This window comes from Protomyctophum parallelum (genome assembly GCF_964188405.1).
Source record: "Protomyctophum parallelum genome assembly, chromosome: 10".
Taxonomy (NCBI): Eukaryota; Metazoa; Chordata; class Actinopteri; order Myctophiformes; family Myctophidae; genus Protomyctophum; species Protomyctophum parallelum.
The window spans coordinates 44,970,302-44,991,620 of record NC_139704.1 but is presented as its reverse complement, the minus strand read 5'-3'; the positions used below and the strand labels follow the sequence as shown (position 1 = coordinate 44,991,620).

Below are 21,319 nucleotides of genomic sequence, written 5' to 3'. Positions count from 1 at the left end.
AAAGAATACATTTCTGTTCGCCTGGTAGTCAAAACAATGCACAGGGAAGATACGACAAAAACATTTTTTACTGACATAATTATTTGTATACTTGCTTACGCTGTAGATCTGCTATCTCAGCTTTTTTATGTATGAAAACCTTTCAACATGGAAACGATGACGATTATGACAAAATAATGGCGATTATCTCAAACAATCGCAATTAAGACGATTATGTAATAATTGCGACGGACCAGACCTACCTTTTGGACGCGCCACCACAGTCCACAGCAGTTTGGTCCGAGTCACAGAGGTCGGTCTCAGGAACCTCTCTGCTCGGCGCGGCGGTGTCCGTCCGACAGGGAAGGAGGACGGTGACTTTGTCGCCCTGGAACGGGTCCTTGTTACTGGGCTTCACCTGGATGTGTCGAAGCCCAGCGGGGGGTTTGCTACAGTGGTCGACGTGGTGCTCGGCTTCATGTGCTGCTTGGCTGTGTGTGGTGGCTGCGGCGGCCCCAGTACCTGCCTGAGGCCTATTCTGTGCGTCCAAGCTCATAAGGCTCTTGATGTAACCTTTTTGACTAGCAGCCGTCGTGGTCATGGTGTCTTCTTCAGCGAGAGAGTCTACAGTGGGACCGTGTCCAGCGGCGTGTGCGTCCGCGGCGCCGTCGGGGGCGTCGCGTAAAGAGTTGGCGGCGTTGGCGTTAGTCCTTAAATTGCTGCCGAGGTCTCCCAGCAGGGCATCTCGTTCCTCCTCCTGGGTCAACGCCGGCGGTTCTCCGTCCTTGTTCTTGGTGCCAGGGCTGTCACGATTTATCATGTTTTAGTTGACTATTAATCGTCAAACAAATAATTGCAATTAAAGGTATATTCAGTGATTTCACTCAAAAAACCTTAGGTTTCGTTTTTGGCTGTGGGACCCAGCCTTTCGTCCAATCAGGATAGAGAGTCAAAAACGAAACCTAAGGTTTTTTGACCCCCAGGGGTTAACTGGGGACAGGGAGGAACTCCTTATATGGCCAGCACACTCTATAGTAGTTAGGATTATCACAACAAAACAAAAAAATAAGTGATATTTGAATTAAGTGAAATCACTGAATATACCTTTAACTATTTCATGGAGCAGAAAGAAGGGCATAATAAAAAAAAAAAAAAAAAAATCTAAACAAGTTGTTATCACATACCAACTACTATGTTATTGTTCCTAATGTACACATGTACCTCTGTGATTATTCCCAAGTTGTTTAACTGTATCAATAATTATTAATAACAGAATATTGAACAATTTGATTATCCCCATCTGCTCCAATGAAAATATGTGTTTTTGGAACATTGGAATTCTTTGAATCAAAATTGCATTTCAGATTGCCTTAACCCATTCTGAACGGGAACCCATTTTGGTGTCAGCATCATGTCATGCTTTAGCTATTGAAAAATAGCAGATCTACAAGCTCATATCGCGCCACCGAGTGGCGCGATACGAGCTTGTAGGTCTGCTAATTTTTGAAAAATCGAAGAACGACTGACATTTTTAGAATCTGATCTCAGGTCAGAATGGGTTAATCAGACCAGTGTGTGTCCAGTGGAAACCTCGTATGAATCTGATCTCAGGTCAGAATGGGTTAAGCCAAGGCTTCGTAATAAAAATAAATTGAGTGGTGCTGTACTGTACTTGTGCTGTACAAGGCCTCATCCCTCGCCTGTATGTGTGTGTGTGTGTGTGTGTGTGTGTGTGTGTGTGTGTGTGTGTGTGTGTGTTAGGCTGTGCTGCTATTTCAGCTTACTCTTGTATGAAAAACATGGAAAGGATTATGGAATAACTTAACCCATTCTGACCGGGCACCCATTTTGGTGTCGGCATCATGTTATGCTTTAGCTATTGAAAAATAGCAGACCTACAAGCTCGTATCGCGCCACCGAGTGGCGCGATACGAGCTTGTAGGTCTGCTATTTTTTGAAAAATCGAAGAGCGACTGACATTTTTTAGAATCTGATCTCAGGTCAGAATGGGTTAATCAGACCAGTGTGTGTCCAGTGGAAACCTCGTATGAATCTGATCTCAGGTCAGAATGGGTTAAGGCTTACGTGGTGCCAGGGTCTGCGGGGGGGACCTTCAGGTGCTTGTAGCCCACCAGAACCACAGAGTCTTTAGAGCCCTGCCTGGTCAGCTTCTTGGAGTTCTCGGCCTTGGAGTTCTTTTTCAGCTTGATGGCCTTCCCTTTGGACTTGGGCGGCAGCTCACAGCTGTCCTCTGGCCAGGCGGTGTCCATGGCGGGGGGCACGTGCCGGGCGTCTGGGGGAGGGCTGGGTAGGTTGGCGGCGGCGGCACTGCTGCCCTCCTTGGAGCCGGGCTTATCCGTCTTGCTGGACACGGAGGCGGTCCTCGGCATGCCCAGCCACGGTCCGTCGCGATCTGAGGTCAAAAGTCAACAAACAAATACAGCATGTAAATAAGGGACCAGGGGGACCCTCAGGGTTCCTTACAGAAACGAATAGTTTTCATAATCCTCATGGTGGGGGCCCACAAGCTCATATCGCGCCACCGAGTGGCGCGATACGAGCTTGTAGGTCTGCTATTTTTGAAAAATCGAAGAGCGACTGACATTTTTAGAATCTGATCTCAGGTCAGAATGGGTTCATCAGACCAGTGTGTGTCCGGTGGAAACCTCGTATGAATCTGATCTCAGGTCAGAATGGGCTAAACAGGGATGGATCTCCAGGGGGCTGGAGGCTTGAAAAATACAATTGACTGACATCTATGTAAACCATACGATAACGTCATACTTTAGGATGGATAATGCTAATAAATTGATTCAATTGAATCTAGTTTGTCATATCAGTATTATTCATTATTGTCCATTGCCAAAATGCATTAGCCTCTGCTCTAAAAAGCCAAATGGACCACTTGGTCCCATTTGTACACTCTTGACTACTGTACTGTGGAAAAAGTGAAAAACACCTGCATTTTGTTTTATTTGTATTATTAATAAAATGCTAGAGCATATTATGGTTTGTTCATTTTATTCGTTCGTTTTTTTTCGTCTCTGACCTGAGACCAAATTCTACAAAATGTCTTCTAAATCCTGATAGTGGTGCTCAAACATTTTCAAGTCAAGGACCCACAGAATTATCTGTAGTTGGCCACAGACCCCATCTGGAAACTATTGTTCCAGGGACCCGACCCAGAAGCAAATATTTGAGGTAAAAAACGTCCACTGTGATCTAGTAGATCTTTTTTTCAAGTGGTTAAAGGTATATTCAGTGATTTCACTCAAAAAACCTTAGGTTTCGTTTTAGGCTGTGGGACCCAGACTTTCGTCAAATCAGGATAGAGAGTCAAAAACGAAACCTAAGGTTTTTTGACCCCCAGGGGTTAACTGGGGACAGGGAGGAACTCCTTATATGGTCAGCACACTCTATAGTAGGGAGGATTATCACAACAAAACTAAATAAGTGATATTTGAATTAAGTGAAATCACTGAATATACCTTTAACCCATTCTGACCTGAGATCAGATTCATACGAGGTTTCCGCCGGACACACACTGGTCCTGATGAACCCATTCTGACCTGAGATCAGATTCTAAAAATGTCAGTCGCTCTTCGCTTTTAAAAAAATAGCAGACCTACAAGCTCGTATCGCGCCACTCGGTGGCGCGATACGAGCTTGTAGATCTGCTATTTTTAAATAGCTAAAGCATAACATGATGCTGACACCAAAATGGGTGCCCGGTCAGAATGGGTTAAAAATACACTTAGGATGGATAATGCTGATAAATTGATTCAATTGAATCTAGTTTGTCATATCAGTATTATTCATTATTGTCCATTGCCAAAATGCATTAGCCTCTGCTCTAAAAAGCCAAATGGACCACTTGGTCCCATTTGTACACTCTTGAATAAAACTACTGTAATGTGGAAAAAGTGAAAAACACCTGCATTTTGTTTTATTTGTATCATTAATAAAATGCTAGAGCATATTATGGTTTGTTCATTTTATTCGTTCGTTTTATTGTGTGACCTGACCTGAGACCAGATTCTACAAAATGTCTTCTAAATCCCGATAGTGGTGCTCAAACATTTTCAAGTCAAGGACCCACAGAATTATCTGTAGTTGGCCACAGACCCCATCTGAAAACTATTGTTCCAGGGACCCGACCCAGAAGCAAATATTTGAGGTAAAAACGTCCACTGTGATCTAGTAGATCTTTTTTTCAAGTGGTTAAAGGTATATTCAGTGATTTCACTCAAAAAAACCGTAGGTTTCGTTTTTGGCTGTGGGACCCAGCCTTTCGTCCAATCAGGATAGAGAGTCAAAAACGAAACCTACGTTTTTTTTGACCCCCAGGGGTTAACTGGGGACAGGGAGGAACTTCTTATATGGTCAGCACACTCTATAGTAGGGAGGATTATCACAACAAAACAAAAAAATAAGTGATATTTGAATTAAGTGAAATCACTGAATATACCTTTAACCCATTCTGACCTGAGATCAGATTCATACGAGGTTTCCGCCGGACACACACTGGTCCTGATGAACCCATTCTGACCTGAGATCAGATTCTAAAAATGTCAGTCGCTCTTCGATTTTTCAAAAATAGCAGACCTACAAGCTCGTATCGCGCCACTCGGTGGCGCGATACGAGCTTGTAGATCTGCTATTTTTAAATAGCTAAAGCATAACATGATGCTGACACCAAAATGGGTGCCCGGTCAGAATGGGTTAAAAGCTAAGGTGACACCAGTTCCAGGTCGTGTTGTGCCAAACTCACCCTCAGTGATGGAATCCAGGTATCTGTCCTCAAAGATGATCGGCAAGGAGCTGACGTCACCGTCCAAATCCGCACATTCCACAGGAAGCGGTGGCAAGGACAGGAAGTAGCTGGAGCTTTTGATAGCGTTGGTCATCATCTGGTGGCTGTGAGCGCTGCGAGGAGAGATGGACGTAGTGTGACCCACATGAAAGCAGAAAAAGCAGCCAGTGAGGTCCCACGATAAGGGCAGCTCACACCAAGCTTCCAAACTGAAGTGGACGATAAAGAGTCCACACCACGACTATGACTATGACGACAGTCGTATGTGGGGCCACCGTTTACAGAACGTTTCCATTATAGAGCGTCGCAGTCCTGCCCCCTCGAGAGACCCGGAAAAGAAATCCCCGTTCATTTTCCTCATAGATTTTTCAGAAAGTATTTATTTAAAGACGTTTACGCCGCGGACAAAGCCAAACTCTTGTCGTGACAAATCATGACAACAAACACAATTTCTCGGGCCAAACAAAGAATTAGAAAGTAGAAAAAAAAGGCAAGGTTTTAACACATTTTTTGTTGTTTTTCTTCTTTGTAATTATTTGTTTTGTCCAGAATATTGTGCATGTTGTCATGATTTGTCACGACAAGAGTTGGCTTCGTACATGCTTTAAAAGGTCTTTAAATAAATACTTTATGAAATGTCTATGGGAAAAATGCATTGAGATTCATTTCCTGGGCCTGGCGTCATCATGAAAGGGGGCGGGGACTGCGACGCTCTATATATACAATTATATATATACTGGGAATAATGTCAATGCAGTGACAGAATGCCAGTGACTGAGATGAAAGCAGAAGAAAATGTCCCTTGCTCTACCACGTCTCATTCTATTATCCAGTTGCAATGATCAAAAGAAATGCAACTCACTGTAACTCTTGATATGCCAGTGCAGTGGGTCTTGGATGTTCGAGACAGAAGAACGCCTCAGCGAACCGCCTCACCTGTGATGGTACCATGTTACACACAGAACTTAATTCAGTACAATTTACAGATCGCCAAGTAGACAACTCGTGCTTTGCTTTGAGTTGTTATGCAGACCAAATCAATGTCTAATGTCATTCACATGGATTACAGAAATAATAAAGAACTAATTTCATGACTGTGCAAGGTTTTGTTAGGCCAAAACCTCATCAGTGATTTGTGAAACAGTGTGAAAGGAAGAACGTGCCACACAAGCCACTTGTTTCCAACAACAATTAGCACAATATATAAAATGATGTTTTCGTATTTCTTTACTTTTTTCATTAGGATCATCATTTTAATTTTCCCCCAAAAGATATTAAAAATAAATTAAAAAAAAAGTAATTGACAAAAACACGGGCACCCTCACGTAATAGGACAACATCAGTGACCAGAAACGAGTGTTTTCGATGAATCTCTCATGGTTAAAATGGTGTTGGGTGAAATCTCCCCTCAGCTATATCTCTGAGAAAGAATACCGGAAGACTCGACCCGGTGCTTGCCCGTTTTTCCTCCCGGAATTGTCACCAGTGAGGGAGATAACTTTGTAATATGCTATTGGCTGTTTGTATTTTTTTTGGAAAAATATAAAAAGATACTCCTGTGGAAAGGCTATATTATTTTACTTATATTGACCCTATAAACAATTTAGTATTATTTAGTATATGTAAGGTTTTGCACACTCAAATGGTACCTCGTCAGATAATCCTCACATATCCTACAACAACTTCTGTGAACAGACTCTTGAAAAATTCTGTGAGGAAAACAGAAACGGGGCGAGTCTTCTTGTTACCCTGAGAAATATGGGAGGGGATGGGGGAGGGAAGCGAGTAGTACTACCAACTACTGTGTAAGTGAATAGAGAGTGGGTGGGGAGGGACTCACTCTGAGTCTATGGTGCTCCACAGCCAGTATGATGGCGATGTTCTCCTGGAGGGCCACAACCTCCAGGAACTGGCCCCACAGGGCCATGAGCAGAGAGCACAGCTGGGCCAGGTTCATGTTCACCAGCTCCGCCAGCTCATCAGGGCTCTCTCCTTTCTGCTGCAAAGAAAGAAAAACAGTCAGCCACCAGGTGGTGCTCATGTGACTTTGTAGTCAGCGCCGGCGGTACTAATATTTCAGCCATCTGGCTCTTATAATGAAGGGACTCCCAACTACACACGGTCACGTTTCGGCCTATGCGGCCTTCATTATCTTTATGCCATCTGGTTCTCAAAGTGGGGTCTGAGACACCCAGTGGTCCTCGGGGGGGGAGGCTCCTCAGATCTACAAGGTCACAGCATGTCACTTCGTGCCATGCTGCAAGCTTGTACATCTGCTATTTTTGTACATCTTTGAAAAATCTAGAGAACTACTAGTCGGAAGGCATTTTGTAGAATCAGCCTCATGTTTTAATGGACTAAAAGAATTGTTTGTTTCAGCTGCCCTCAGATGACCAATCATGAACATTATAGAACGGCGTGTGGGGACAGTTTACGGACAACAGTACCTTAACTTGTTCACAGAGCTCAGCTAGCCGGCCCTCCAGATCCAGTTGTTCTGCAGAGGGAGAAGGAATGGCATTAAGAGAAGCCAAGGCTCAACATTTGGTTCATGCTCATGTCAGTCAGTAGAAACCTGATGAGGAAGATCAGCACATCCAAAGTCCAAACACGGATTAGGCCCGGCCGGCACTAGGCAGAAAAACAGGACGACTTACACAAGAAAGAACCTCGCACAATGTGGAAAATGTTTCCTCTATTGCACCCACGAGTGCAGCTTAATAATTAATAATTGAGATAATCGCAATTATTTTGTCATAATAGTCATAATCGTTTCCATGTCCAAGATGTTCATACATTTAAAGAAAAAGCAGAAATACCTGATCTACAAGCTTGTAGTTTTCTAGATCAGCTATTTCCGTTATTCGTACCTTTTAAAAGTATGAAATGTATAAAAATGCCAGTAATTTCTTGGTATATTTAGGTCGTAACTGCCCTGTGCACGTTTTAATTACAAAGCCTAAAAGCCAAACAGAAATGTAATTTCAATGCATAATGTTACAATTTCCAACGGCAAATATAACACGAATATGTACGTAGCTGTCCATAGGCAGGGGGTATGAATATATACAAAAACGTAGATGGCAAAAAAAATAGTTAATCGTCAACTTAAACGTGTAATTGTGACAGTTCTACTTGTGAGAATTTTACTGGAGTCTACCAAGAGTGCGAGGCAGTTCTTTCTTTTGTCAGCATGAAACCTGCACGACAGGCTGAAGAGAAGAGCGTTGACAGAGAGGAAATTGGTTAGTCACATTTCTACAATAGGAGAGGCGATGCTATAAGAAGCAGAAAACAGGGCAGACAAAGCCCTCAAATGACATAACATCCATCTGTGTGTCATGAAGCGCTATGACGCCATGCTGCGTCATGAAGCGCTAGGACCAAGCTAGGAGGAAGATGGAAAGAAAAGGGTTGTGTGTTGGTATTGTGTGTAGGCCGGTGTGGCAGCTTATATATATTTCATCACAGGAAAAGTCGTGCATGTGGGAGTTAAGGTGTAAGGTGCACGTCAGAGATAACGGTGCGGCTACAGCGCAAGAGAGGAGCTCGCACCGAAGAGGAGAGAGGAGGAAGACGAGAGAGAGGTGTAAGTTTGATTTGAGGAGGAGGAGGTGGTGAAAGGTAGCGCACATACCTATGTAGACGTGCCTTTGGCTTCGAGGATAGGGTCTTCTGAGAACTCGCTCATATAGGACTTGCATGCTGGGCTTGGCTAGTAGGATTGCACATATAGTATCATTTAAGCCATTGCCTATTACTCTACTAGGATGGGTTTTAACCTGATTGATTGATTTGATTCCCTTTAGTTAGTTCCCCTTTCCCCTTTGTCTTGCCTCGTTGTTAAAGAAATACAAAGTTTAAATACAGGTTTATGTCTGTCCAGTCATTGTGGATTAGGTTTTGTGGAATGTTGGGGAAGTTAAAGAAGGGGCGAGGTGTGTTTAGGTCACTGGTTAAATAAATGATTCATCCATTTAATGCAAATGGGGCCACTATACAGAGAGATTAGAGATCTGCTGATTAATGAGTAGACTGAACGAGAGGTATGATTGTGCTTATGAGGGTAGGGGTGTTCATGGGTAGGGATCAGGAACAGTGACATGATTGGAACACACATTTCCACACACAAAAAAAAAAAAGAGAAAAAAAAAAAAAGAATCACAAAGCACAAAACACTGGATAATTCAACACTACGGTAGTTATATCGTCAAAATTAACAGACAATCCATTATGAGTACAGTATAAGACAGTTTTCTATAAACAGATCCTACATAATGCTCAGTGTAAGAAAACCAATTAACCCATTCTGACCGGGCACCCATTTTGGTGTCAGCATCATGTTATGCTTTAGCTATTCAAAAATAGCAGATCTACAAGCTCATATCGCGCCACCGAGTGGCGCGATACGAGCTTGTAGGTCTGCTATTTTTGAAAAATCTAAGACACTTTTAGAATCTGATCTCAGGTCAGAATGGGTTAGTAATGAAACTGTCAGGATGTAATAGACATTTTTAGAATCTGATCTCAGGTCAGAATGGGTTAAAAAAGTGTGCACAACAACAACAACGTTAACGATGTAACAACGTCAATTTTATCCACCTCCAAACTGAACAAAACGTTCATCTCACAAACTCAAACTGTGCCGTCAGTCACTGCACACAAATATGAACATGATGATGTGCCATAATATGCTCCACCATGGACTCGTGGAGTGAAGATGGCTGATCTATAAGCTCACAATGTGCTGCATCCTCAACTAGGGATGACAAATATTCATGGGAGTCTCAAATTCAGTTTAAATATTTCATATCCCATCATATTCAAGGGCTTTTGGAAAGAAATGAGACAGATTCTAGTCACTTAAAGGGACACTTCACCCTTTTTGCAAAAACATATATGTTAATGACGTTTAGAAGCTTTATAACACTTTCCTGGAGATCTTTATGTGTGTAATGTGTGGTTTTAGATATTTTAGATTGTAGCAGTGAGCCTGTTGTCTCTGATGTCATGGACACTGGGCTCACTTCCTTCCTGGACTACATGTTGTCTCAGAAAGACAGCTCTCCCCCTATCCACGAGGAGGAGCAGTGCACCAAAGAATTATGGGAATTGTAGTCCAGGAAGGTAGTGAGACCAGTGTCCATGACATCAGAGACAACAGGCTCACTGCTACAATCTAAAATAACTAAAACCACATATTACACACATAAAGACCCCCAGGAAAGTGATCTAAAGCTTCTAAACGTCATTAACATTTTTTTTTTTTCAAAAAGGGTGAAGTGTCCCTTTAAGACTAGAGCACTGCAGAGGGCAGGCGTGCGCGTGTGTGTGTGTGTGTGTGTGTGTGTGTGTGTGTGCGCGCGCCCACATGGTGCTCATTGACACTCGTTAATGTCAAGGCGATTATGTTTATGCACAATCAAACACAGTAGGTCTACATCTATTCTAAGGTAGCATATATATAGACATATTATCCTTCTCATTACTGTACACAAATGTATTATATATACATAAAAGCTCGCTGTGCTGCCCCACCACACGGATGTGGCCCCCAGCCTAAAGCACACTGTGCGGCCCCCCATACGGTTGTTGCCCCCCAGCCTAGTCCAGTTGAATACCCCTGCCATACAGCTACGGCTAAATCACAAAGATTAGCCATTAGATTCGATTGGATACATGGAATACGCCACCAATTTTTATGGGTCACGAGAGTGAAAATCCCATTTTCTTTTCTTACATTTAGCGTTAAAAAAAAAAGACTGTAGAATCGGGCTCAGGTCTTATAATGGTTATCCCATTCTGACCGGGCATCCATTTTGGTGTTAGCATCATGTTATGCTTTAGCTATTGAAAAATAGCAGATCTACAAGCTCATATCGCGCCACCGAGTGGCGCGATACGAGCTTGTAGGTCTGCTATTTTTGAAAAATCGAAGACACTTTTAGAATCTGATCTCAGGTCAGAATGGGTTAATAATGAAACTGTCGGCCCAGGCCGTAGCGTAACGGTCTGGGCACCGGACTGGTGATCCAGTCGCGGTGTGCCGCGGGTTCGACTCCCGAACCCGACACGGCCTTTACTGCATGTCATCCCCCCATCTCTCTCCCGTTTCCTGTCAGCCTACTATCTGTCCCTTAAAAAATCAATAAAAGACGTAAGCCGCAAAAAAATATCTTTAAAAAAATAAAATAATAATGAAACTGTCAGGATGTAATAGACATTTTTAGAATCTGATCTCAGGTCAGAATGGGTTAATGAGTTATATACCTAGTTCCATTCGATGGGAGGAGGGAAGGTCCCTGGTGACCGAGGTGAAGTAGCCAAAGAGACCCTGGTAGGCTAGCAGCAGACTGGCACACAGGCTGTGGTGCAGGCTGAAAGCATGCTGCAGGCAGTGGTCGGACACCAGGAAGGTCCTTCCCTAAGAGAGACACCGGAAGGTTAGCAGAAAAGGGAAAGAATTTAGTTTTTTTTAACCGGGAAACGGCTGTTTAATATTTAAACACTCTTGAGGAAATGTATGTGTATTTAAACGACGATCCTTCAAGAATTTTAACATCCACTCCTTGTAATAGTTATTTTATTTTAGGATAGCAAATTCTATCCTAAATTGTAATTCCTAAGCCTTGCTATTTATTAAAAGTGTTTCAGAGGCCAGTATGTAATGCTCTCTGTTGCAGATGTGTTTTTTTTAGGTTAGATAATATTATAGGGCAGATTTATGCTGACAATATTATGACAAAATAATATAACCGTCATGATCTTTATCCATGAAAACATGAAAAAATACTGGACCAGGTTTATAAAATAACACATCACATGGCTATCGTTCTATTTAGGTCAGATTAAACTACACAGGCAACAAAATGTACACAACATGATTCAACCAGGCAATGAAAACACGAGCGAGGAAAGGAACAGAAATGCGGTCAGTGCACAGTCTGACAGTGTGCCAGGCTCTCTCTCTCTCTCTCTCGCTACTGTGGTACTGCGAGAACCAATATAAGCTCTTTAACTCATTCTGACCGGGCACCCATTTTGGTGTCGGCATCATGTTATGCTTTAGCCATTTAAAAATAGCAGATCTACAAGCTCATATCGCGCCACCGAGTGGCGCGATACGAGCTTGTAGGTCTGCTATTTTTGAATAATCGAAGAGCGACTGACATTTTTTTAATCTGATCTCAGGTCAGAATGGGTTCATCAGACCAGTGTGTGTCCGGCGGAAACCTCGTATGAATCTGATCTCAGGTCAGAATGGGTTAACTCACAGCTAATTAACCCCTGCCATTTATTCACTGCAATTTGGTGCTAGACCTCTGGCACAACATCACTCTGCAGCTGTGCTTCTGTGCAGCATGCTACGCGGTGGGCACAGAGAAATAATGGTTCTTAACCCATTCTGACCTGAGATCAGATTCATACGAGGTTTCCGCCAGACACACTGGTCCTGATGAACCCATTCTGACCTGAGATCAGATTCTAAAAAAATGTCAGTCGTTCTTCGATTTTTCAAAAAATAGCAGACCTACAAGCTCGTATCGCGCCACTCGGTGGCGCGATACGAGCTTGTAGATCTGCTATTTTTAAATAGCTAAAGCATAACATGATGCCGACACAAAAATGGGTGCCCGGTCAGAATGGGTTAAAAAGGCTATAATTATGGCTCCACAAAGAACAATCGCATAGTAAAGAACTACCAGTATTTAGTTTACCGTTAACGGTTCTTACATCATGGACAAAACAAGTGCCGTTGTGAGCTTGTAGATCAGATTCATATACAAGCCCCTGGGGAGAGACACTGGTCGATGAAGGGGTGCATAGGGTTCAAAGTAAAGAACCATGGTCTGAAAGGTTCTTACCGGAACCAAATAAATGCATTGTACTGTACTATACTGTACTGTATGGCATCACTCTGGAGTCTGGAGAACCAGTTTCAGTTCCAGTTGGCGGCAGGCACCTTTATTTATCTGTGTGTGTTATGAAACAGAAAGTGGTCGATGCGATGGATGGTTTTTCCGGTGCCCATTAGTACTTCCATCGTTCCACCTCGCTGGCTCCGGGACTTTTCAGCCTCTCCATCTCAGCGAGGCCACTTATATAGTTTGCTGTGTGTACACTGAACATAGCCGATCTACAAGCTCACAATGTGTTGCGGTGCGACACGTTGTGAGCTTGAAGATCGGCTATGTTCGGTGCGCAGACGAGTATAAATCAGGCCTTGGTGGACAGCTCTAGTTGGAACCCTTCCCCCCCCTGGGGTTAAACCTCTGTGACCAATTAGTCATACAGTGGTGTAAAGTACAGTAACCAAGTACGTTTACTCAAGTACTGTACTTACTGTACAATTCGGAGGTTATTTTAACTTTTAAATCACAAAACCACCAACGTGGAAAAAGCGGCGCACACGTTTCAGCACTCAACCGTCCTCAGAGCAGATTAAAAACCACTTTTAACTCTACACTTTTACATTTCTCGATACAGTATTCTACTCCACTACATCTCACAGGCTAATATTGTGCCTGTTTTTTACTCCACTACAATTATTTGACAGCTGTATTTACATGTTACTTCTTTGCAGATCTGGATTATTATTTCGTGTTTCTAACATTAACCCATTTTGGGCGGGAACCCCTTTTGGTGTTTTAAACATTGTTATAATTTAGCTATTGAAAAATAGCAGATCTACAAGCTAGGTCTGCTATTTATTTTTTTTTAATCGTGAAAATATTTATTTCAGAAAACTGGATGATTCTTTTAATTTCGAGGGCAGGCCTAAATGGGTTAACAGATCATTTCTGCATCAAAGTATTGCTACTTTTACCCAAGTAAAACATCAGAGTACTTCTTTCCACCACTGCCCAATTAACAGATCATTTCTGCATCAAAGTATTGCTATACTTTTACCCAGGTAAAACATCAGAGTACCTCTTTCCACCACTGCCCAATTAGTCATCACCTGGCTTCTTCAACAGCCAAACACGGTTGCTGCAAACAACATTACGGCTCCATCGATCCGTTCCTGAGAGGTCAGCTCTGGAATGGATCAATGTGGTGAATGCGTGGGAGCAACTGGCCCAAGTTCAACGGCAAGCAGAGACGGCTTCACGAGTTAACCCATTCTGACCCGAGATCAGATTCTAAAAATGTCTTCTAAATCCCGACAGTTTTCTGAAAAAGCTATGTTTCTATGTCAGTCGTTCTTCGATAAAAAAAAATAGCAGACCTACAAGCTCGTAGCGCGCCACTCGGTGGCGCGCTATGAGCTTGTAGATCTGCTATTTTTCAATAGATAAAGCATAACATAATGCTAACACCAAAAGGGGTTCCCGCCCAAAATGAGTGAACACATGAACCCTATAGCGTCTCTATTCTGACTGAGTATGAGTGAACACATGAACCTGTGTCTGTCAACAGAGCATGGAATTGTGAACACAATCTTATCCAACGATAACTAAATATTCTTTCGCTTTGGTTTTGTGAGTCTGTGGTCCGTCCGTGGCTCAAATGCAGAATAAATAATGGTCCTTGATATGAAAAGGGTTGAAAAAAACGCAAAAGTCGTGGAGAGACATTTTTATGGGTCCCTTTATTCTCTTTTTCCTACATTTTTGTTTTAGATGATCTTTTCAAACCGCTATGATATACCCTAGCTAGTAAATTGATTTGCTCTTCCTTTTCCGCGGTAAAGACATGCTCGGAGCGCACCACCTCTTCCCAGTGCCGCATGCTATTGCTACCCCCTCTCTCATCGAGCTGTTGTCAACTATATCCCATTCTGACCCGAGATCAGATTCATACGAGGTTTCCACTGGACACACACTGGTCTGATTAACCCATTCTGACCTGAGATCAGATTCTAAAAAATGTCAGTCGTTCTTCGATTTAAAAAAAATAGCAGACCTACAAGCTCGTATCGCGCCACTCGGTGGCGCGATATGAGCTTGTAGATCTGCTATTTTTAAATAGCTAAAGCATAACATGATGCTGACACCAAAATGGGTTCCCGTTCAGAATGGGTTATGCACCCACACACTCCAAACAAACCGTTCCCCCGACACTGGGATCTCTATCCAGATCAAACCACTAGAGCCAGAGAATCAAGAGGGGTTTATTCGTCTCTAGAGGACCGTCACAATTACACATTTAAAGGGACACTTTTTGCAAAAAAATATGTTAATGACGTTTAGAAGCTTTAGAACACTTTCCTGGAGATCTTTATGTGTGTAATATGTGGTTTTAGATATTTTAGATTGTAGCAGTGAGCCTGTTGTCTCTGATGTCATGGACACTGGGCTCACTTCCTTCCTGGACTACATGTTGTCTCAGTAAGACAGCTCTCCCCCTATCCACAAGGAGGAGCAGTGCACCAAAGAATTATGGGAATTGTAGTCCAGGAAGGTAGTGAGACCAGTGTCCATGACATCAGAGACAACAGGCTCACTGCTACAATCTAAAATATCTAAAACCACATATTACACACATAAATACCCCCAGGAAAGTGATCTAAAGCTTCTAAACGTCATTAACATATATCTTTTTGCAAAAAGGGTATAGTGTCCCTTTAAGTTGACGATATCACACAAATAATTGCCATTAAGGATTTAATTGTGTTTTTGGCATTGAATATTGGAATACAATATAAATCTCCCACATTTTTTCAGATGGGTATCCGTAGCCAAAAAATACATACATTAATTTGGGGTCCTTGATATGAAACCTTTACGACATGAGAACCACTGAGCATAATTATGGTTCCTATGTGGGAGTTAGCGTACTTACGTCTGCGGACGTCTGCTTGACGTAGCTGCTGCCAAACACCACGTTCTCCAGTGGAGGAATGAGAGAGTCCTTGCTCTGTGCAGGAGCATTACGGTTCAGCCATGTGCTCTTCACCAGCCGAGGGAAACTGCACAAATCAAACACATTACATTAATCCATTTTGACATCTAAAAAGTCTTTTAACCCATTCTGACCTGAGATCAGATTCATACGAGGTTTCCCACTGGACACACACTGGTCTGATGAACCCATTCTGACCCGAGATCAGATTCTAAAAAATGTCAGTCGTTCTTCGATTTTTCAAAAATGGCAGACCTACAAGCTCATATCGCGCCACTCGGTGGCGCGATATGAGCTTGTAGATCTGCTATTTTTCAATAGCTAAAGCATAACATGATGCTGACACCAAAATGGGTGCCCTGTCAGAATGGGTTAAATCCTGACAGTTTTCTGAAAAAACTATGTTTCTATGTCAGTCGTTCTTCGATTTTTTTTTAAATAGCAAACACATTACATTAGAATGAACATGTTTGAAAAAAACTTGAAAAAAGCAATAGAAGCATTTTGTCACAAGCCGCACCGGACTATAAGCCGCAGGTGTTTTAATGTTTAATTACCATATGTAAAGGTTTCCGCACGGTCGCCCCTTTTCTATCCTGCCCCACTATTATACTTATTTATTTAAAGACCTTTTAAGCGTCGTACGAAGCCAACTCTTGTCGTGACAAATCATGACAACACACACAATTTTTCGGGCCAAACAAGGAATTAGAAAGTAGAAAAAAACGGCAGGTTACAACACTTTTTTTGTTGTTTTTCTTCTTTGTAATTATAAGGGTTCTGAAAGGGGGAGGGACTGCGACGCTCTATACTCTATGGGACCAGCCATAGATAGATTTAGAAGGCCCCCTAGTGGCCGTTACGTTAGCTCAGTCTTAGATGGCTCTGCTTTAGCTGTAAAAATCCATAGATAAGCCGCACCATTGTATAAGCCGCTTATATTCCGGAAATTACGGTATTTACTTTTTACACAAATCTTACACAAATATCTCACAACGGGTAAGGGCTAGTGCTTATTAATTGGAGACACAAGGCCAGAGAGGAGAACCAGTACTTTGTGATGACCTTTAGGATGCTCACAAACACCTCGCCTTGCTTGGGGCTTTGTTATTCCGACTCTGATTACTGTTGACTTGTTGTTACGACCACTGCAATGTGTCATGACAATGATGCTCACTGTAGAGCTCTCCTCGTTAAGCAACAGAAAATCTCACGACTGAGAAATGTTGTATGGTCAAGTCCTATTGTGCAATTTGTGAAACTGTGTGAAAGGAGCCCCCTTTAGCAAAACAAATGTGGGTGTACTACTGGATTCTGACATCTGTCTTGAGGCTCAGGTAAAAAAAAACGTGTTTAGTACATGTTTTTCCACCCACAGAATCAGACCAGTCCTTTCCGCCGCCAACCTTCACAAAGTTGTCAATGCCCGTATTTAATCTGGCCTGGAAAAAATCAGCCATGGTGACTGAGAATCCATGAGCTCTATACTGGCATTTACTCGACTCGACGTCTAGAACTAGGACATTGAATAGGAGATTGAATTTTGACCGCTAAAATAAAGAAGGAAATGTCTCGTCTTAGGTGACTTGTAACGATGTAACAGGTGTATTCTGGTGTACTACTTTTTGGTACACTAAAGGTGGTTGCACACCGGCCGCGTTTTTCGGAAAACCGATGGAGAAACGCAGCTAAAAATCTGAATTCGCATCCGATTCGCGCCCAGTGTGTGGAGACCTTTACTCTATATTTTGGTGTTATGGTGATTCTGCATTGAATTCAAACTGAAACAACAACGACTCAACGACTATGTATTGCCATTTTTTGTATTCCAACAAAATACAGCCCAAGTTAATGCTTCCCAAATGTCTCCATGCCAAGGACCCCACAATAGTCGTATCCTCTCTGGCAGCGGCCCACCTATTCCCAAATGGTTCAAGATTTCTTTCAAGAAAATACATAACAGAGGGATGTACAGTAGGTACATTAGGGAGGCAGACAGACAGACATGATGTCGAGGGGCTGGTGCAGGGCCACCAGACAGACACAGACCTGATGAGGGGCTGGTGCAGGGCCACCAGACAGACAGACAGACAGACCTGATGAGGGGCTGGTGCAGGGCCACCAGACAGACAGACAGACAGACCTGATGAGGGGCTGGTGCAGGGCCACCAGACAGACAGACAGACAGACCTGATGAGGGGCTGGTGCAGGGCCACCAGACAGACAGACAGACAGACCTGATGAGGGGCTGGTGCAGGGCCACCAGACAGACAGACAGACAGACCTGATGAGGGGCTGGTGCAGGGCCACCAGACAGACAGACAGACAGACCTGATGAGGGGCTGGTGCAGGGCCACCAGACAGACAGACAGACAGACCTGATGAGGGGCTGGTGCAGGGCCACCAGACAGACAGACAGACAGACCTGATGAGGGGCTGGTGCAGGGCCACCAGACAGACACAGACCTGATGAGGGGCTGGTGCAGGGCCACCAGACAGACAGACAGACAGACCTGATGAGGGGCTGGTGCAGGGCCACCAGGGAGGCGTGGATGGCCATGGAGATGACAGACAGGTGGAAGTAGTCGAACATGACGTTGACGTGCTGGTGGATGCCTCGCTGGAGGCTAAAGTGCAAACGAAGAGTGCGGCTGCTGATGCTCTGGAGGGAGCTCGAGTCATCCGACCTGCGTGGGAAAAAAACAAGATTCAAGACTTTACTCAACAGATTCCAGACATACAGACACATATTCATACAGTAGAAAAAGTACAAACATCACCAATAAATAAATACCAATAAATAAGAATGAAAAACGTTACAATTCATGTTGAATAAATAAGAATTAATCTCAGACATCGTTTTTACAAACCAGCTTCACGCTGTAAAGTGAAAAGAGGGTCGGAGTTCAGGAGGCGAGGAGACTCGGGAGAAGTGCCATTTATGAAGCGTGAGGTATTGCACTTTAGAGACCGAAGTCTCTTACCTGAGGGCAGGGGGTGCAAAGAGAGAGTTGGCAGGGTGGGAGGGGTCGGCCATCACCTTCTGCATCCTACGCTTGGGGCGTGTGGTGTAGATGGAGGAGACAGTTGGAAGGTCGTGGCCGATGATTTTTGATGCAGTGCGTACCACCCTTTCCAGCCGTTTCCTCTCTAAGACGGTGGTGTTTCTGTACCACACTGACTGAGAAGACGAGGACACTCCACAGTGTGGCTATATAAAAGTGAACATTGGTTCACTTTTATAGAGCCACTGTGGAGAGTGTCCTCGCCTCCCCAGTCACACCAAACTTATTCAACAGACGCAGAAAGTGAAGCCTCTGGTGGGCTTTGCTCAGGATGTTACTGGTGTTAACTTCCCATTTCATGGAGCGGCAAATAGTGGTGCCAAGGAATATAAAGCTGTCAACCATGTCAACCGGCTGGTCGCTAATAACCAGGGACGGGGGAACAATATCGCTTTTCTAAAAGTTGCCGCTGCCACCTCACCGTTTTTAATGTAACCGACGACTGTCGTGTCATCTGCATACTTAAAAAAAAGAAACAAATTGAGAATGAGAAATAAAGTCGTTGGTGTAAAGGGCAAAGAGGAGGGCTGAGAGAACACAGCCCTGGGGGGCCCCGGGCCCGGCTGAGAGAACACAACCCTGTGGGGCCCCGGTGTTGAGAGTCATGGTTTGAGAAAGCATGTTGCCTATCTTTACCATTGCTTCCGGTTTGATAGAAAGTCTAGAATCCAGACACAAAGAGAGCGATTGATACACAGAGCTAAGAGTTTGTCAAATAGTTTGATGGGCACAATTGTGTTAAATGCGGAACTGACATCAATAAATAAAACTCTTGACATATGTGGCAACAAAACATGCGGTTCAATGAACGCGGATTATACAGTAGGATGCAATCGCTCCGTGACTCCACAAGGAGCGGCGGAGCTGTGAGCCTGCTTACAGATTGGGTGGTTAGTGGTTACAACTGCATGCACATGCAGACGGCGCAACACTTACGAGTAGTCGCCATCCGTGAAATACAAATCTAAGAAGAGCTGGAAATCCATTTCATTGAGAGAGTCTTCCACCTGAGCGAGAGAGATAACAAAAATGTATTCAACAAGGGACACATTCAATTAACCACTTAAGCACTGTAATTAGTCTTACAACAAATAGCAAAACAATAGTGGGTCACAAAGCTCACAACGTGCTGCGACGCGACGCATGGCGAGCTTATACTAATATAGAGAGGCCAGGGTTAACCATTTGGACCCCAGCATGTAAGCATTGCTGAGCCATGAGGCTCGAGGCTCATAGTGCAGGAGCCTATCTCCTGTTTCTGTAGCGTGAGGCAGCTTGATGTACAAGTACACCCCCTGGACATGACGCAATATGTCGCAGGGACTTAATACCCCCAATCCACCCTTGATGCTGAGTGCCAAGCAGGGAGGCAGTGATGTGGCATGCCTATTCTGGGGTGAACAACAACGCCATCACTTTGAAGATGAGGACTACAATCTTACCTTCTTCTCATCCAACAGCATCATCACTTTGAGGATGAGGACTACAATTTTACCTTCTTCTCATCCAACAGCATCATCACTTTGAAGATGAGGACTACAATCTTACCTTCTTCTCATCCAACAGCATCATCACTTTGAGGATGAGGACTACAATCTTACCTTCTTCTCATCCAACAGCATCATCACTTTGAAGATGAGGACTACAATCTTACCTTCTTCTCATCCAACAGCATCATCACTTTGAGGATGAGGACTACAATCTTACCTTCTTCTCATCCAACAGCATCATCACTTTGAAGATGAGGACGTCGTTGATAACGATCTCCTCATTCTTGTACAGGATCTGGAAGGTTTTGCTGCAGATGACGTCGTCTTGGACAGAAGCTGGGAAGGCCAGATCTGAACCTACAGAAAAAGGGAAGACATACATTACATACCTATAGATCTGTCCTGCATTCTATGTAAAAAATTATAATAATCATACAGTGAGCTGTTAGATCTGCCATTCTCATTACTTTTTCCACGATACATGTGCACGACCAAGATGCTGGTTAATCGATTTATTGATTTTTTTAAAAAGTGGTTCTTGAATAATCTATAGAATAATCGCCAAGAAGATAATTGATAGCAGTGGTTCTCAAAGTCAGGACCGAGGACCCCCAGTGGGCCTTGAGTTGAGGGGGTTCCAGGTGGTCCCCATCAAAATTAGTTAATAGAGGTTTAACCCATGTAGGCCCGACGTCGAAAAATAAAAATGTTCAAAGATTTGTGCCGCATTTTCACGATTTTTCAAAAATAGCAAGCAGAGCCACTTTAACCCTATATACTGTACACACAACAGCTATTTGCAAATACCCAATCTACAAGCTCACAGCCCTATGTGTCTAGTAGGGATGGGACAGTTCAACGTTTAAGTGTTTAACCAGAATGTTTAATTAAAATGTATAAATGTTAACCGAATATTAATGAGATAAATCACTTAAATATAATCTATAATTTTTACTTCTATTTTACAATAGAAAACAACCTTTCAAAAAGGGCATATAGACCTCATGCATGTTACAATACATGTGACTGTCTGTTAACCCATTCTGACCGGGCACCCATTTTGGTGTTGGCATCATGTTATGCTTTAGCTATTGAAAAATAGCAGATCTACAAGCTCATATCGCGCC

The 21,319-nt window shown here is 43.3% G+C and overlaps 1 protein-coding gene across 4 annotated transcripts in view; it reads right to left on the bottom strand.

Annotated features, from left to right (window-relative positions):
- The window catches only part of fam135a (family with sequence similarity 135 member A), a 56,100-nt gene that overhangs the window by 22,453 nt on the left and 12,328 nt on the right, over nucleotides 1–21,319 (bottom strand). Inside the window, exons 4-15 of one of the 4 annotated variants that reach the window (XM_083775721.1) lie at nucleotides 20,410–20,549; nucleotides 19,639–19,709; nucleotides 18,151–18,324; nucleotides 15,578–15,704; nucleotides 11,063–11,216; nucleotides 8,430–8,507; nucleotides 7,240–7,289; nucleotides 6,633–6,791; nucleotides 5,655–5,728; nucleotides 4,751–4,905; nucleotides 2,065–2,392; nucleotides 243–782 (exon numbers count right to left, since the gene is read on the bottom strand). In XM_083775721.1, coding sequence (XP_083631847.1) covers nucleotides 243–782; nucleotides 2,065–2,392; nucleotides 4,751–4,905; nucleotides 5,655–5,728; nucleotides 6,633–6,791; nucleotides 7,240–7,289; nucleotides 8,430–8,507; nucleotides 11,063–11,216; nucleotides 15,578–15,704; nucleotides 18,151–18,324; nucleotides 19,639–19,709; nucleotides 20,410–20,549 — 2,050 coding nt within the window. Of the gene's footprint in view, nucleotides 1–242; nucleotides 783–2,064; nucleotides 2,393–4,750; nucleotides 4,906–5,654; nucleotides 5,729–6,632; nucleotides 6,792–7,239; nucleotides 7,290–8,429; nucleotides 8,508–11,062; nucleotides 11,217–15,577; nucleotides 15,705–18,150; nucleotides 18,325–19,638; nucleotides 19,710–20,144; nucleotides 20,167–20,197; nucleotides 20,233–20,409; nucleotides 20,550–21,319 lie in introns of those variants that run through there. The other 3 variants (XM_083775722.1, XM_083775723.1, XM_083775724.1) reach the window with 3 other exon arrangements.